Source organism: Nyctibius grandis, chromosome 3 (assembly GCF_013368605.1).
Source record: "Nyctibius grandis isolate bNycGra1 chromosome 3, bNycGra1.pri, whole genome shotgun sequence".
NCBI classification, from domain to species: Eukaryota; Metazoa; Chordata; class Aves; order Nyctibiiformes; family Nyctibiidae; genus Nyctibius; species Nyctibius grandis.
In genome coordinates this window covers 39,206,534-39,225,103 of record NC_090660.1, presented here as the reverse complement: position 1 = coordinate 39,225,103, position 18,570 = coordinate 39,206,534, and the positions used below count along the sequence as shown (strand labels likewise).

The 18,570-nt window shown below is 39.2% G+C and overlaps 1 protein-coding gene across 1 annotated transcript; it reads left to right on the top strand.

Moving 5' to 3' along the window:
• ZNF830 (zinc finger protein 830) lies at positions 1-12,516 on the top strand. The gene is made up of 10 exons (XM_068396242.1): positions 1-184; positions 325-424; positions 2,270-2,390; positions 2,951-2,984; positions 4,368-4,582; positions 4,926-5,016; positions 5,692-5,755; positions 8,419-8,499; positions 9,851-9,927; positions 11,844-12,516. Exons 1-10 carry the CDS (start codon positions 63-65, stop codon positions 12,025-12,027), a joined length of 1,089 nt encoding a protein of 362 aa, XP_068252343.1. The 5' UTR covers positions 1-62; the 3' UTR covers positions 12,028-12,516.
• The last annotated feature ends 6,054 nt before the right edge of the window (positions 12,517-18,570 follow it).

Genomic DNA, 18,570 nt, shown 5'->3' with positions numbered 1-18,570 from the left:
GCGGAGCCGTAGCCTCGCTCTGGCCGCCGGACCCGCCCCTCCGCTCTGCTCGCCGGGAGAAGATGGCGGCGGGCGGGGTGGGCGCGGGGCGGAAGCAGGTGCGGCAGGAGGAGCTGCGGCGCCTCATGCGGGAGAAGCAGCGGCAGAACGCGGGGAAGAAGCGGATCGACTCGCCCTTCGCCAAATATCCTCGGTGGCGGGCTCTCTAGCCCTCGCCTCGGGGGCTGGCCCGGCGCGACGGGTGGGAGGGGGCGGCCTTTGCGGGGCGGTGAGGGGCGGGGGTCCGCGCCGCAGCCCCCTGCTTTCCTTAACGGCGTCCGCCACGTACAACAGCCTGGGACACCTGAGCTGCGCGCTGTGCAACGCGCCCGTGAAGAGCGAGCTGCTGTGGCAGACCCACGTCCTGGGCAAGCAGCACCGCGAGGTGAGCGGCCGCTGGCGTCCCGCGCAGGCCGGCGGGGGTGGCGGCGGGGGGCGCCTCGGTGCCGGTGCTCGGGTGGTCCTGGCCGCCCGCTGGCTCGGGTTGCGGGTTTCAGCCAGGCTCAGCTCGGCGCTGGGTGGGCGTTTGTTGTTCGGAAGTAGCTGGGCACCGCGTGAGAAGGGGGAGGGACGGCGGGGGGTCGCGGCGCGTTAGGGGTTTGCTGCTCACGGAGGTGCGCGCTGCAGGTGACAGCTGAGCGTCCGCCAGGACAGAGTTGTGCAGAAAGCCCGATTGTCTTGTTAGTTTCCTTAAAACCTGTATACCTGTTGAAAGGCCAGCGCTTGAGTGAATCGTCCCGTGCCTTTCAGGGGGCAGAGTTTTGAGATGAAGCTGTTCCCACGTTAGCGACAACTTTTAACCGTCAGTTGTGTGCAGCTCGGACTCGGAAGCCCTCCTTAGGTTTACTTTGTTACCTGGATAGAATCATAGAGTCGTCTTGGTTGGAAAGGACCTTTAAGATCATCGAGTCCAACCGATAACCTGACACTGCCAAGTCCACCACTAAACCATGTCCCTAAGCACCACATCGACTCGTCTTTTAAATACCTCCAGGGATGGTGACTCCAGCACTTCCCTGGGCAGCCTGTTCCACTGCTTGATAACCCTTTATGTTACGTATGTTATCAAGCGACAGCTTACATGTCATTAAGAAAACATGCTTTAATTTAGCAGTAAAGATAAAGCATTCGTAAAACAATTCCAGGGAACCTGTAACTTGGATACAACCGTAGGTCTGATTTTTTTATTCTTTTAAATTCTGACACTGCTTAGCAGAAACTTTGAGAGCTTGCATTTAATTTTACAAGTACTAAGGAAAAGACCAAAAGAACTGTGGGGTTCCTAGTTCATTGCCTGCATTTTGAGTAGATCATTCTGGCAAGGCACAGTGACATGTCTTTAATACTACTACTGTGTTTTCATTTTAAAACACTTTATATATACATTAAGTGTTTTAAATAAACATTTTTCTATAAAAACAAGTGTGGCTAGGAGGTTGAGGGAGGTGATTCTTCCCCTCTACTCTGCTCTTGTGAGACCCCACCTGGAGCACCTCTCCTATGAAGACAGGCTGAGAGAGTTGGGGCTCTTCAGCCTGAAGAAGAGAAGGCTCCGGGGAGACCTTCTAGCAGCCTTCCAGTACCGGAAGGGGGGGCCTGCAGGAAAGCTGGAAAGGGACTTTTTACAAGGGTATGTAGTGATAGGACGAGGGGTAACGGTTTTAAACTGAAAGAGGGTAGATTTAGATTAGATACTAGAAAGAAATTCTTTACTGTGAGGGTGGTGAGACACTGGAAGAGGTTGCCCAGAGACATTGTGGCTGCCCCGTCCCTGGCAGTGTTTAAGGCCAGGTTGGATGGGGCTTTGAGCAACCTGGTCTAGTGGAAGGTGTCCCTGCCCATGGCAGGGGGGTTGGAACTAGATGATCTTTAAGGCCCCTTCCAACCCAAACCATTCTATGATTCTATGAATATTCCAAGACTTTAGGATGAATCCAGCCTTCCTGCTCTTTCCTCCAGTGTTTTACTGCTGTAAATGTCACTGATCTTAGTCTTTCCCTTCTCCCTTGTACAGCCTCCTTTGTGTCAATTCCTCTGCCCATGTCACATTGTTCAAGAGGCTGACAGAAACATTGGTCTTGGTTTTGGTATCTGTGATGTCTATTTCAGTGATCTTGTTCTAGAAAGATACTAGCTCACTTTAATAAACTGTTCTAAAAGCACTGTATTGTAAGCTGCAATCCAGAAGTTCCTGCTAGGAAAGCTTCCTGAATTTTGTACTTCTTTACAGAGAGTTGCAGAATTAAAAGGCACAAAGCAGACAGCAGCTGGTTCAGCTGCTAGCACATCATCTCATCCTGTCAAGAGAAAAACCGTTGACACAGAAGATACAGAGTTAAAGAGAGTAAAAGGTAGGGAGAGAAAAATACTTATCAAGCACTTGCCAGAATCTAGCCATTTTACATCTTGAATGTTTTTGGTTTGTTTTTTTCCCATGGAAATAAGTGTGAATACACAAGACTGTTGAGTTAATGTCAGCCTGTTGCTGCTGAAAAGGGAAGAAGTCTGTTGTGCTCTTTCTCTGTGAGTTCACTGATCAGGAGAAAACTGCACTTCTGGTAGTTTACCTAGTTTTGTTCTGGGTTATTGGGCTAAATTAGGCCATGGAGCTGTGGGCTTGGTCCAAACAGAACCAGAAACAGTGTAAGTAAGAAACAGGAGAAGCACTTGCCCAGAAGTGGTGTTAATCCTTTTCAGTGGGATCAAGCTGCTGGTTTACCTCAACCATGCATAAAAGTTCATGCTAAAGGAAAGATAGTTAATTGTTTTCCCTTGGTGTTACTGAACATGCAAATATATGAAATATACGAAAGTGTACATTTGTGAACTTGCTGCTGTAGTAGGAGTCTGTTTGAGGGATATTTCTTTTAAAAATATGACTTACAAGAAGTGACTCTTGGCTGTTATACAGGTACAGATGAAAAGCCACATACATCTACGTCTGGGTAAGTAGATCTTATTACATATGAGTTTTTTGTAACTGTACCAGTTGCTGCATTCTCATTGTGTTCTTCCTCATCTTTCCTTCCTAGCCAAGGGTAAAGATTCAGAGAATCAGCAGATCCCTGCTTCTGCTCATTTTCTAATGTGGCTGTATATTCCTGAACATGGCAGCATCTTCCTCAGTGCAGATGAGAAAATCATGGTATTGACTCTAGAGTCTATGACAAAACAGGAATTATTTTCTTGTCACTATCAGACTTCTAAGGATTAATATGTGGTGATATTACGCAGTTTGCTAGAATGAAAATAACGTGATAGTGGCATGCACTCTTGATCTTTAATGCTAGCGTACTGCAGAAGAGATGGTAGTCTGAAATTAAGACAGATTTTAAATGTACATTTAAATAATGTTTATTCACAAAAACTAGTAACAAATGTCATCAACAGATCTTTATTAAGATGTTTTTGTCACTTAAAATTCATGTAAATGTGTATCTTGCAGGTGAACTCTCACAAATATAGGAGTGTATTTGACTTCAAGGGATTGGGTTAAGCATCTTACTGGCACTAAAGATTTCTGATTGTATTTGGACGTCTTTGTGGGGTTGGTAGATGTCACGTGAGGCCTCCAGGTCTCCTGTACATTTCTTCACAGGATAGTTTATTATTATCTTGCATAGATATTACGTGCTGTTATCTTGATGCTGGAAGACACTTACCTTGTGAAAATTTTAAGTGCGTGTGCAAAATTAACAGTTGAGAGGTTTGTTCATTATTAAACTGATTGTTATGATTATTTTAAAATATAACCTGGAAAAATGTTTGACTTGGAGGCCTGCAGCTTTTCTAAGCAAATCTTAGAATTTGCTTAGTTTTCTCACTGCTGAGCCTGGGTGGCTGTTCTAGGCTGCAGTTCTGAGCAGCAGGAGTTACCCAAAATAGTAGTTGTGTTATACATGGAGGTTATCAAGGTTTATGTGACATTAGTATGATCACTGAACTATGAATTTGGTATTTAATGCGTTCACAGCAGGTATACTGATGCAAATCACTTTGTGGAAATAGAATTACCTAAGCTGTCATTCCTCCAAATGCACTTTGTTATGGGATATTTTTATTAATGTTTCTGATATTGAATATTCAAATACAAAAATGGAACTGAAAAGTTTTTTCAGAATTAACCTGAGCATTTGTGGGGAACTTCAAAGGAAAGCAACAAGTATGTGCTGCCTTCAGACAGTGGTTACATCGGTAGCTGCGCATTTTAGGGTATTGCACAATATCTACAAGGTCGTATTGGTTCACAGATTGAATAGGCTTCGGCTACTAGACTGTAACTGATTTTTGTGAAGTCTGAAATAGCTATGTTGTGTGTTCCTTACTAGGCTACCAGCAGATTTTTTTGATGAAACGGAGCAAGACAGTGCAAACAAACAGCTTTCAAAGGGTCCAGGTCCCAGTTTATTGTCAGGAAATTACGATGATGATGATGATGAAGATGAAAAGGAGGAACAAGATCAATCAAACAAATTTTCTGTTATGCATAAAACTGAAATTCCACCTCCAACTCAAGAAGTAATAGCTAATTCTCTGCCTGCAGGTAATGCTGACTGAAGTAGGAAGTGATTCTGAAAGGAGAAGCTGTGTTTTAACTCATGATGGAAGGGTTTTAATTTATTTTTCTAATTATTGCTATTAGCTGGTTAGGATGTGTAGTTGGAAGTAGAGAAAGGAGATTCTTTGGTAGCTTGTTATTATGTGATGTTTTCTCAGCATGCTTATTGATTTTACGTTCTAATTGTTTGAGGCTGTCAAGTGAAATAACGTCTGGGTGTTCTTCCCTTGATTCAGTAAGATGTTAACTGAAATTGCTCTCTAGTCAGAAATTTATAAAGAAGCTTGAACAGTTCTTTTTGTTCATAGGCTTCTGTCCTTTCTTATAGACTTCTTTGACAGCAAAACTACAGCTGCTCCTATAGTTTCCCATTCAGGATCCATACAGAAAGCAGAGATACAAGAGAAGATAGTGGAAAGGTAAGCAGTCAAATCAAATATTGATAAATTTGGGAACTCTAAATAAGCATTACCCTTGCAGGAAATACAGACTGTGATCATTTAGAAATCTGTCATACTGTTAACTTGTATTTAGACTAGTTTGTATATACATCAATATCTAGCATTACTGCAGGCAGGTGTTTCACACCCTAGGGGCAGGATAAGAGATGGAGCAATGCCATACAGTGTCTGTTAGACATCTCTATTTGCAATTTTTAACACCAGATACATTTGAAGCTTAGTGCCAACCACTGCTTTTTACTGTTTAAAGAAAAACATTAGCTTAAGCTAGTAGTTTAGCTCACTTGAGCACTTTTTTAGACAGTGGTTTAGGCTTTCAAAAGTAGAGACTGTGCTGTTGAAATGTTTGGGTGCTCAGCACGCTGGAAAGAATAGTTTAAGAAGCCTAAACTATAGCTCTTGTTTTGACAGCGAGGTTTAAACCTGTCTGTGCAGTTCCTTGTAAGTTAGGTAAGACCAAACTGAAGAAACAAGTTCTGATGGTTGCAGGTAGAATTTGGGGTGTAAAAAAACTTGCTTCATCTCTAGGTCCTTTTATAAAAGAGTATGGATTTTATTCTTGACTATTTTTAACTCTACAATAAAGCAGGCTGTAAAGTGTTAACTTGGGATAATAGTAATGAAACATTTCAGGAAAGAAAACACTGCTGAAGCTTTGCCAGAAGGTTTCTTTGATGATCCTGAAGTGGATGCAAAAGTAAGTGATCTGCTCATTTTATGCTGCTGGATTTATTTCTGCCAGTTGTAACGATTTTCTGAGTAGTGAAGATGCTTTTCCAGGTAATTAGTCAGAGCAGAATATAGGAAAATGACTGAACTGTTTTGGTTCGTATTAATTAGAAGACATGAAAAGGGACAGAGGGGGCAGGAAGAGCTTGTTAAATCATCTCTCAGTGTATTTTTGATTGTGGTTCCTTTGTGGCTCTTAAAGAAAACTAAAGAAGTGTTATTTGTTGGCTGAAATACTGGGCTGTGATTTGGGCAATCCACATGTTACTTTTATTACTTTGAGTCAACCCGGGAAAAGCATTTCACTGAATTTGTACATCCATTCTGCCTCTGAATTGAGGACATAAAAATAGTTCTCTAATGTCATTTGAGAGATCCTGTTGAAAAGTGTTGGAAGAGTTACTGTGCAACTGATACTATGCATCCTGTTAGAATGAAAAAAGGTAGATTATGGCATATGCTGTGATCTCTACTACTGGCATACTACAACAGTGATCTTGGTTTTCAACCCTCTTGCCTTTTACTGCTGTGGGGTTTTTTTGATGCTTGGAAAAGAAAAGGAAGGTGCACATTCAGTGTGTTTCTCAAAAAAATCACAACTAAAAATCTTGGAATTTTGATCAAAATAATTCATACTTCCTTCAGCTTGCACAGTACCAAATGATGACCAAAATAAACTCTGATATTTGAAATACAAAGATTTGTTTTTTGGTAAATTTTACCACAGATTTGATGACTTTCCTGCTTTCTTTATCAAAATAATAGTGTTATAGGCTCAAAGTCTTTTTTATTTTCCTTGAGTACATTTCCCTGTTTTTCACACTGTGGAAGGCTGCTGGTTATTTAAATTGAATTGTGAGGTCGAGCCATGACTTCTGGTTTGGAGACCTTCCAAATAATACTTCTTTATGTTCAGTTAGTTCCACCGTCACTACTAGAAGCTTAGGTCTCTCCGGCAAGATTCTTTTGGCACCACTCATGCCCATGTGATGCCCTTTTTTTTTGGCATATGACTAATTGGAATGTTACCCTTTTCAAATACTTGGTTTCACCATGACCTGGGAAGCTTGTACAAAGCGTGAACACCTACCCAGGCAAAGGAGAGTCTGCGTATATCTGTGAGGACACTGGTTAGTGATCTCTGTTCTGGTCATTGCCTCAGCTCAAAAAATTTACAGGTGAATACATGTTCCAATAAGCTCTTCCTTGAATTGATTGCAGGTTCTCTTCTTTTTAATCAGCCCTTTCTAAGTTTAGCTAATATGCAGGGGAAGGAAAATGTTTGTGACATCGCTTATATTGTGGTGGCTGCAGTGATTCTGTGTTGGAATCGTACACAAAATAATGATTTTGAGAATTAACAGTGAGCTTTTTGGAAGGGAGATTGTGGGCTTGAAAAATGTTGGTTCTTTACATCAGGAATTTATAAAGCATATAAATTCTGGATTAGATAAATATTTCAAGGAAAAATAATCTCTTTAGTGTTGAAATTTATTGTAAGAAATACAAGTAATTATGAATTACAAAAGACGACCACAATGCATAATAACACAGTGCATACACATATGATAGAAATAATCACAGAACAGAAAAATGAAATGATGACTATTACTTCCCAGTGTGTGGTTTGCTTGGAAGCTTCTAATTTATTCTATAAACTTAATTCATACTACTGGTTTTTGTATAATTGTTCAGGAACACAATGTACCAAACTGTTGTCTTTACCATGACAATGACTGATGTGTTACCAAAAGAGAGCAATGAATAAAGGAAAAATAAAACTAATGCCAAAGGATGGTGTAATGAATTATTCTGTTCAAACTGCTTAGTTCTCCTAGGTATATAATTTTCACCCAGTCCAGATCCAGGCATAGTCTGTCATCATATGTTATATGCCATATCTTCCAGTCTTGAATTGTGGAATTTTTGGTTACACAGGTAGATTATCTTGTTTATTTGCTTGTACTAAAAGCACAGTCTGGTTTTGATTACTTGTAGATCTTAAAACACATTCTTACAGCTACTACTTTTTCAGTCTTCTTGTCTTAGTAATTAATGCTGTCTATCACAGAAGAAAAAGCTTTGCATGTTGTTAAAATTGGTATGTAGCTGTACTATTTCTTCTGTTAGCCAACAAAAGTAGACTAGATTTGAAATATAGTCAGACTACCTAACACCAGTCAGACTAGTGACTGAATCATTTGATATTTTGTATTATGCCGAAGGTAGATAATTCACTGCTTTTTGGCTTGTGAGATAGCTACTATATATGATTGAACAGGCAGCTCTTGCAGAAGAATTTGAAAGTTATCACCTGACGTAGTGAAATTACAGACCATCAAATTAACAGACTTAGTCACTTTTTTTCATCCAGACATTCCACACCATCCATTCTTAGTCAGTTATTCTTTAATGCTACAGTCAAGGATGTTGTTTTAATTCAGTAGAGTCAGATTTCTCCTCCAAAACCACTGTGCAGCTCTTATTCATATACATTACTTAAACTGCAGTACATTGACCATACTCTTCTGAGAACACAGCATAATTTGTCCCATTTCCTCAGGTATTTTACAGTGCCTCAGAGTCACTAGACAGAAATTATTAAGAAGCCTGTTTTTTCATGTTCCTTAGGTGCGAAAAGTTGATGCTCCAAAGGATCAGATGGACAAAGAATGGGATGAATTTCAAAAGGCAATGCGACAGGTCAACACAGTAAGTAATGGAATCTATTTTTATTGATTCTAAATACTATACACAATAAGGAAAACAAGAGTTTCATGCAGCTTTGCAGAATGACTGACATCTGCATTTGTCAGTTGTTTGTTGCAATGCAGTGTGTGGTTAAATGCACTTTATAAATGAGCAAAGGTTCCTTCTATTTTCCACTTAAAGGAAGTTAAGTTGAAAAAACTTTTGGTCAGGATCCTGTTATCAATATATATCTAGTTACTTTTGTAAATTGTATTTAAATAAGGTGGCATATACCTCAGATCAGCATTCCTGTATCCAAACAAGACATAACGGTGGGCTCTTCTTTAGATCAGAGTTATTCATATCTTACCCTTGAAAAAAACAGAACAAAACACCACCCGTTTGTCTGTCTTTTTCAAAAAGGATCTATAAAGTGTAGGTAACATGGGTTTTATGGTTAATTTAAATGTCCTGGAAAGGAACCCCAAAATTTGGGAAAGTGACAAAAGATTTTGTGTGTGATAGATGTAAGTTAGCCACAATTTTTCTGTACTTCCATTTTTTTACTGTTCAGCATTGCATGGAAGGTCTTCCCGGAACAGGTTTTTATCTGCCCTTTTGTACAATATAAAACTGTCACTAAAGATACCTGGTGTTCTCAGTCGTCCCCTAGAGTATTTGCTAGGTTTTTAATTTTAGTTGTAACTAATTGCTCATATGTCAACTGCTAAGAAAAGTGGTGCAAAAAAATTTGTCATTGCTCATTTTAAAGTGGTCAGCACTATAAACAGAGCGGATGTTCACACAAAAGCAGTAGTGGATACATTTTGCTAGCATTAGCCATTCAGATAATTCTTCAGCTTAGAAGGAATCTTCTCAGTTATGCGTGGACCATTGATTGCATAGCATCTCCCAGACATTCAGATTTGAGAAAGTATATGCTGAAAAAAATAACAGGTTAGAAACACTTCGGGATCTAGTGGGAATATTTAACCAATACTTTCAGTAAGCTTGTGTAATTAAGTCCCGAGCATTGGGATATAGCTCCTATTTCAGCCTCCGACTTTGGATGTGTATAGTTAGTTTATGCTGTTTCAAATAGTAGTATACTGAAAAATTCAAAAGGTTAACCCCAAAGCAGCCAAACTACTTTTAACTTAGTTTTAAGAAAAAACATTCCCATTTCAAATTAAACGAGACCGTTTTTTTTCTGTATTTGTCTTCAGACTCTTTTGTGAAGGTGGGAGTGTATGTATAGGAGACTGAGACTGACTTGAGGGTAGAGGGGAGGAAGGGAAGACACAGGCGTCAAAAAGGAACAACAGTGGAATTCAGGATGAAGGTTAATTTTCTTAGAGCTTCTCTGGTTTAGATTTCAGAAGCAATAGTGGCAGAAGAGGATGAGGAGGGACGACTAGATCGTCAGATTGGAGAAATTGACGAGCAGATGTAAGTAGATCAATTTTTCCTCAAACTTTCTGTTCTCCAGCAGTAATGGATTGCTATTTGACTAGAGTGATAAAAACATTTTTGATTCTAATCTTCAGTGATACTACCTTTCATTAATCACCTAAATATTTGAAGGAGAAAGACAGACTCCCTCAAATTGCAGAATGATACTTAATAAAAACATGAATTTCGGTGCAAAGTTATGTAATTATTTGCAAAGAGAGAATGCGCTAGAATCACTGAAAATACAGCAAGCAAGCATGGGCAAAATAAAGCAAGAGAAGGGAAATTCTTTGAACAAACTGTCCCACTTCCCCCTGTCAAATATCTTAATTTGTATTTCTCTGTGAATGCTGATTTACCTAGAATTTATGTGAACATTTTTTAAAAACAAGGTGTGATATTCTGCACTGAAATAAAAATTTCGATGAGATTTGTATTTTGACTGTCCCTTTGCTGTACTGAAAATGCCCTGTTCTGTGACTAAATCTCCTTGTTTCTAATAAAAGTTTACTTAAAGGTTTTGTTGAATGATGCACTTCATTACATGAAGTGGGTTGTTTTGTTTTGTTGCAATGGTAGGTGTAGCGCTTGGGTAAGCATTAGTTTAAACTCGAACCTGAAATACAGCTTAGTGGAACAGATTGTTACCGTTATCATGTAGCTTAACACATTGATTAACAGTGATTATGGCAAGGCTAGGGATTGAAAAGAAAAAAGACGAGTTCTGATTTTAATGAACCTTGCAACAAGAAGAAGACACTAAAAAATTAAAGCAACACTTAAGCCATCTGGCCAGATTTACATGCTACAGATAATCAGCATATAAAAACAACAGCGTTGGATTCAAACTGAGCTTTGGTAGTAGAGGGGTGTCTTTTAACAAAGTTCATGTAATTTTGGAGAGGGCTTGAGCTAAACCTCGCTGTGTTTGAGTGTTCATTTTTACCACTAGCTTAGGATGCTATAGTACGTAGAATCAAATTCAGAAATTTGTAGAGAATGTCACGTTTGTTACCATCATTATTTTTCCCCAAAAAAAAGTTCCAAATAGATTTTTAAAGACTGTTTTTGTAGCTTTGTCTTCTGAGTGTGTTTAAATGCAGGCTATTTCAAATTAAATTCAAAATAAAATTAATTCCAGTGACATTCATGTTTTCCTTAGCCTTCAAATCTTCAGCTGTGACTGTCTGTAAGTAATCGTATTGCAGATACACAAGGGGAAACAGAATCCAGACAATAATCTTTCCTTGGTGACTCCTCCTAGCAAATAGGAATGAAAGAAGCAAAGATGTATTTAAATCAGGCTGATACTACTTGGCATTTTCAATAAAATACCCTGTTAAAATGGCTAGCATAATTGTTACAAAACATATTTCAAGGACAGAACTTTTTAAGTAAACGGAAAACTGAAACTTGTAGATTGTGTTTACTTAAAATGTTCTGTTATAGCACACAGTAAGCAGATAAAGGATCTGAACGCTTGTGCTGCTTTTTTATTTTCAGAGGTGCCACCACTAAGTTATCAAAATTGATAGGCAATTGCTACCTCACCTTTCTACCATATATGAAAACCGTAAGTGGAGCAAAGAGTGGCGTATCTTCCTGTGTGGAGGTGGATATTGGTTCTGTGCTTTTTTTTTTTTTAAATGATTTGTAGTGGTATTGCAGTTGTTAAGCATTTGGATTAGATCTCATTGCTAGAGAAGTGACCGCACCTTTCCTCTCCTCTGGTCTGTTTCCACTTGATTAATACTGAGGAGGTGCACAGGCGTATTGAAAGCTTATTTTTTAATTGATGGGAAGCTGTGGCGCTTTTTTAATCTGAAGTTGGAGAAGCAAAATCCAGCACTGTAGAAAATAACAATTAATGGGGAAAGGCCACAAATATTAATAGGTGGTTTACTTTTCAACAGTGAATGTTATCGCCGTGTTGAGCTTCTGCGTAACCGCCAGGATCTGATGAAGGAGAAGGTAAAGGAAGCCATGAGATTACGAGCAGCTCAAGAGAAAGAGGATGAGGCTGTTGGTAGCGAAGATGAAGAAGAATTGCAGGATTTGCTGTCTCAAGACTGGCGGGTGAAAGGGGCTTTGTTGTAGCATTTCTGCAACATAGTTGATATTCTCTTTATCTGCGATGTTACTTCCATTGTTAGAAGTGAGACGCTTTTGTTAAATATTTATTTAAAGAGGATCGTGTGATGGTAAAGAGCCAAGTTTATTAAAAACAATAATCTTTGTAGATCTACAATGGTGCATTACCTGCTGTAAAAACTGTACATTGCAAATGTTTTACAACATTGAATGTACCTTTCCTATTAAAATTATTGGTTTCCTAACAGAGGTATTTTAATGGGATTAATAAGTAACTGAAGAATCTCTAAGGTTTTGGAAACATTGTATATATCTGGTAATTTTGAGACTTGGATTATTGCGTATAGACTAGCAAAAGTGATAGTGTATGGAGTTTTCCCAGGTTGGGGGGTTAGGGAAAAGAAAGTAGTTTGCATTTATATTATCTTAAAATTTGTAAGTGCTCTTCTGTCCATTGCCCCACTTCCCAATAAAATATGTATGTTTTTTTCAGGATCCGTTACAGTTTCTCTGTGTACGTAAGCGCCAAGCTCAGAAATGAGCTATAGCTTCCCAACAACATGTGCTGTAGGCAGTGCTGAGTATTTTTCTTTATAGTATTTTGTTTTGCTTAGCACAGCAATAGTGTAGCATACCTCACATTTCTTGAACCAGAGGGATGAAAACACAGTGGTTACATATTTGCATAACTAAATGAAAGGGTGACAAAATGCCAGAGAGGAAGGTACTACACTGGAAACTGATGAGCTAAAATTATTTATCTAGCTGCAAATACTGGAAATTTTCTTAAGATATTAACTTAGGCATGGAGAGCATCTAAAATTGATTTCTGATCTGATAAACATGGATGAAGTAAAATCAAGAACCAACAAACTTGACAAGATTGGGACACGGGAAGCAGAACTACCTTGAGCTTTGCTAAGTGTGCCTTTTTTTTTTTTGTGAAACATTTTTTTACTTTTGCAAGTCTTAAAACATGTCAAATTTGCTGAGGTCTTTTGAAAAAATAGGAGAAATGTGTGGTTTCTTTTTTATCAAAAAGTAAAGTTGTGAAGGAACAGCTTGACATTTTCCTGTTTTTTAAATATTCCCATTTTAAAACAAGTTACTGAGGTTTTAAAGGGAGAAAACAAACTTGGTTCTTACAAGAGCATTCTAGATGCTTGCCTCAAAGACCTTTATTGATCAAGCAATAAAAAGAAAAACTAAATGCTAGAAGTTTGCCTGTTTTGGAAAAAAGATCTGATACGGTGGGAGCCCTTTCCTTATTGTGAGATGCTTTTTACCACTCCTGGTTTGCATGATCATTGGGTTCAGCTCTTAATATTTATAAAACTGTCAAAATTCAAGCAATGGTCCTTAGCAGTTTGGTGCATCCATTTATTCCTGCTCACATGTTCCTGCTTACAGCTGTTGTTTCTTGGTTGATTTAGTAACCATTAAGTGTAAGTTGCTGTTACTGCTAAAATGTTTGACGCAGCACTGCAGTCTTATGTGAATTAGTCCCGTTGTTGAGATAGCAACATCTGTGGCTTAATAAAGAAACATTCAGAGAGTATTGAAACAAATAATGAATGCTTTGGCAAGTTGGAGAAAACTTAGTTGGGCCAAAACTGAAATAAAATTTCCTTCTATAGTGTGAAACATTTGCATATCAATGTACAAGGTGCCTGTCATGCTGCAGTGAAAGGTGTCCAGATCCATTTTTCACTATAAAGAGAACTTTCAGCTGAGTAATACAATATTAACAGATGGACAGTTTTGTTTGAAAACAAAATACACTCCCCCAATTTCACTCGCAGAAGAGCTAAGCTAAGTTTCTAATTGTTCTACTTGACTTTGCTTTTCACTGACCTCGCTCACCAAAGCATCCTAGCTAGTTAATGCTGAATTTTAAGCTAAATGCAGAGAGCAGCTCTAATGTCAGAGAAACGTGACTAAAATCAGGTTACACTGAACGTCATGGACGTTCATGTGTAATGAACATGTGAAAAATATATGTTTTTACACTATAGAAGTCTTAATCTCTGAGTTTATAACTTACACTTCCATTTTGTACACTGAATCTGCAAATCATGGTTTCAACTGCAGATAAATAGGAAAGCAACTGAGCATAAAAACAGTTCAGCTGTTTTAGTTCAGTTGCCCTCCTCTTCAGAGATATCTAGTGGTAAGAAGCTAAAGCTAAAGGCAGTGAGTTTAGTTACAGTGGAGGGAGCTTGTACATTCAAATCCAAACCAGTGCAGCCCATTGTTTTAATTATTACTAGGAATAGATGGCAGGAATAAACACCAGATCACTCATCTCATCACTCTGTTCATTATCTTTGCATAACTTCTGTTGAAACAGTAAAGAGGACGGACCAGCCCGTGGGTTATGTGTTGCTGAGGAAGGAACTGACAGCATTGGTCCTTCTTGGTTGTTGCTTGTTTAAGAGTTGATGTTTTTTTTCCTTGGAGGAATCTCATAGAGCCAGAAATAGTGTTGTACGCAAGTGTTATCCAGCTTGTTGCATACAACTCTACATTTCTTCACCATTTGAAACAAAGCTTTTAGAAAGCTTTGTGAAGAAGATGGGAGTGACTTTGCTATCTGTATCCTACGTGACCATTGATGTACGTGTGCTGTTGTGTCAAGAAGGCAAGAAATCATCCTGCTTTTTAGCAATGGAAGTAGCTTGGCTGTAAGGGAGAAGAGGGAATTATCCCATCCTTACTTGAATAGTCAAGCTAATTCATCAAGGTAAATTATCTGTGTCTTATAAAAACATAGCCGTAATTAATTTATATTTTAAGTCTGTCCTCAGTTTTACAAAACAATTTTATGAACTTCTGATGAGCTATTCAGCTAGATGATTCACCACAGCAAATAATTGTTTTTAAAAATAAGTACTTTCTTAATTTCTTTCTAACTCCTTTACTTTCTTGAATTCTATTTTTAAACAATAAAGATGAAAGTAGTCCTATTAACTAGCTCTGTCCATAGCCACTTTAAAAATGAAGTTTTAATCTCTGGCACAGTGGAATGGAGAAGGATATTTTAATTCTCTGATCTCCAGGACTTCCAGAAAACTGAAGAATCAGAATTAAGGAGGAAGACTTAGCATTTGTAATCCTTATTTATTAATATAATAACGGAGAGTGTTGCCCAAATTTAAGAACTGTGGAATTTCATGACAAAAAAAATAGTTGCAATTCCCCAGCTCAGTGGTTTTGAAACTGGCAAGTGACTTCCAGGGCCAAAATATATGTGTGTGTGTGTGTGTGTGTGTGTGTGTCTGTCTGCATGTGTGTTTGCATGTGTGTTTGCATGTGTGTTTGAAATGGAGTTCCAAGTAGCAGCTCTGCAGGGAGCAGATAACCACAGCTGCTCCTGCCAGTTGTTGGTAGTTAGCTGTTCTCTGGCAAGTGCAAGCAATCACAAATGGTAATCTGTGTGCTAACTTCTCTCCCACCATGGAAGAAATAAGCTGCTGCTGTCACGACTTAGAAGTAGATGTGGAAAAAGGGCTGTATTTGGTACGGAGGAGCCCAAAAGTGATTATATAAAACAAACCAAACGAAACCAACAACAACAAACAAAACAATATTCTCATTTGCCAACATGATTGTTTGTCATTCCTCCACTAAGGCATATCATTTTAAAATTGGCTTCAGAATTACAAATACTGGTTAGAAAGAACATTAACATTAGCTTTGATCAGGCCCCCTGCCAATAAATTCAATTTGAGGAGAGAAAAGTTTTGCTTATTACATCCCACTGTAATTAAATTCTCTACATTTTATCATCTTAAAAACACTGAGCTAGAAATAGCTCTAATAAGAAAAGTCTTATTACTCAAATATTTTCAGCACGTAAAAATACTTCCTTTTTTCTTATAATCAAGAAACCTTGCACTAGGAAATCAGACATTCAACCAGAAGGAATCGTACTGTAGCTGTCATTAGAAACCATAATGTGAGTATATACTGTTTCAGAAATTCTGTTTTGCTAGGTAACATGAGTTTCACACTTCTTTTTCATTTCAGTTACTGTCTTGAGACATACGCCAGCCTCTCAAGTGACAGGACACAAGCATTGACGCAGAAACTGATTTAATCAACATTACTGCGAACCAAGGAGTAAGTACACTTCAGTGGCAAGAAAGTCAGTATGTACTTGTATCCCTGGAAAGTGTCGCTCAGGCCAAGAGATTGAAACTTTCTGGTGTGAAGCAGTTTTTCAGTATCTGCCTTCATTTAATCTTCTGTTCGTCACCTCACTTAGAACTATCCTGGCCTATCAGCTGGAAAAAGAAAAGCGAGCAATTCCTTTTTGTAGACATCTAAACCAGGTCTTTCTTCTACAAATATAGTTGAGGGACTAATGCCTTGCATAATTGATGGTTACAGCACCTAGGGAAGATGCAAGAGATTCATGTTCAAATCCTTCTTCTCTATGCTGTCCTTTGAACCTACAGTTCCCCTGATCTAGTTGAGCAGCCTAACCATCGCAGTCTTTCCTATAGAAGCTGTGCCACTGCGAAATGACTGAATTAGTGAGCAAGTATGACTTGTCAGATAATCATGACAGTCTGAGAATGGGGTATGTCCTGTTCTAAGTACATAAATAGTGCTGAAATACATTCAGCTGAGATTGAGGCTATGGGAAAAAGTGGATTTGGATCTCTCCCAGCCCAGAGAAGCACTCGTATGTTCATGCTGTTGGGTATTTAAAAATGAGAAGAACAGGGATGCTTCCATTTCTGCCGAGTTCAGGTGGGGAAGGTTCAGTGCATGCTTTAAGACTGTCTTGTGAAACCTCACAGGAACACCTTGCCCGTGCAGCCTGGTGAGGCTGAGGCACTTCCCAGGCGCCTACATTTGTGGCACCATGAGATTTATGCTGTTAGTTTCCTCGGAGCCTTGACTGGCACAAATGCACCTTGAGGCCCATAGATGCCTTCTGGCCACATGTGAGAACAGAAAGCACTCTGTATTAGCAAGGGACTAGGTTATGTGGCTGAATACCTCTAACTTTGTTTGTTTTCTTTCTGGTTGACTATTCTAGCCAGCATTCGTACTTTCTATTTTTTTTTTCCACTAGAGAAACACAACAGAGCTGCTTGAATTCCTTTGAGATGTTTGCCAGAACTCTGATACCGATTTGATGATGTGAAAGCTGCAGAACTTGTGTTATCTTTCATTTGGAAACTCACAGCTGTGTGGGCAGTGACCTTTTCATATCGGCTGCGTGCTTCCTCTTATCTCCCTTTGGGCGTGAGTGGTTTAGTTTTCTATCTTTGATAACATTTTTTACTTCCTTTTCTCCTTTCAGATCTACCTTCTTGTGTTTTGTTTGCCTGTTTTGTACATTAAAGCTATCCAGGAACTTTTCCTTGCTATTCAGAAATCCTTTCCAACGAAAATAATTAAATTGAGCCCTCAATTAGCCTAGACTTTATCACATTTCTGCTTGTATTTTTTGCCAAAGCCCTCTCAAAAGACTTCTTTCTTTCCTTCTTTTGTCCATGTGTTTTTCTTTTACCTCTCCTCATTCCACACACAAACATGTCCCTGCACTAGTTTGTTTAAATCTCAGTCTGTTCTAGCTGATTCTGCAAGGTACATGGGTATTATTTATGTGAACAATGCTGTACACCACAGAGCTGCTGCTGCCCTTTGCCTAGCAGTTTTGCTGGGAGAGCAAAGCCTTGACCTACTTAGTGTCGAGCTGCAATAATGTTCTCTTTTTTTTTTCCATTTACATTAGCCAGAGAAATAGCTTTTGCTGTTTAGGAAATGAAGAATACAGAAGTCCTTGCTGTGAAAGCAGCTTCAGCTCTCCTTTCAAGAGTAAGAAGTTAAATATGTTTTAAGTAATAATAACACAGAATTTTATCAAGGTTAGTACTACAGCCTATAGTTCTTCCAACCTAAGGGTTGGAATAGCTAATTCAACATTGGGTAAGGCTTCCTGGGTGCTGGGATGCAACGAGGCATTCTGTAATCTTCCTGTGCACCCTTTATTGTCAAGAGTTGCTCTGTGGCTGCATCTATATTGAAAAAGCTGTGGACTTCTACAGGCTTCCAGGCCTGTATGCATGTCTTGGTCATACCGTAGTTCCAGACTCAGACTCAAGACCTAGGCACATAGGAGCTCTCTGTACACTGGAGTCCATGAAAAATAGTAGCGATACACCCCACAAGTACTCAGCTGGGGCAGTGAGGGGGACTGAGACCCCAAGCTAAATACCAGAAGACAAGTATAGACCTTAGTAGAGTAAGGATGAATGTTGTAGAATTAGTCTCATCTCATTAAAGATGCTACTCACTTGCACTGCCAAAACCTCTGCTTTCTCATGAGGATAAAGCTATAAACGTGAAAGTATTGCCAATGCCCTAAGAGGAGGGGTGGCCAGAGCGCAGCCAGAAGCACTGTATGCAGCAACAACTTCGAGACAGCCCCTTTCTTTCCCTTTATCGTGTGAAGAGAGAACCTGAGGATGTGACGGCAATGCTTGAGCAGATCCAAAGCAGGAGCTGAATGGCTCAAGCAGTGTGTCCGGG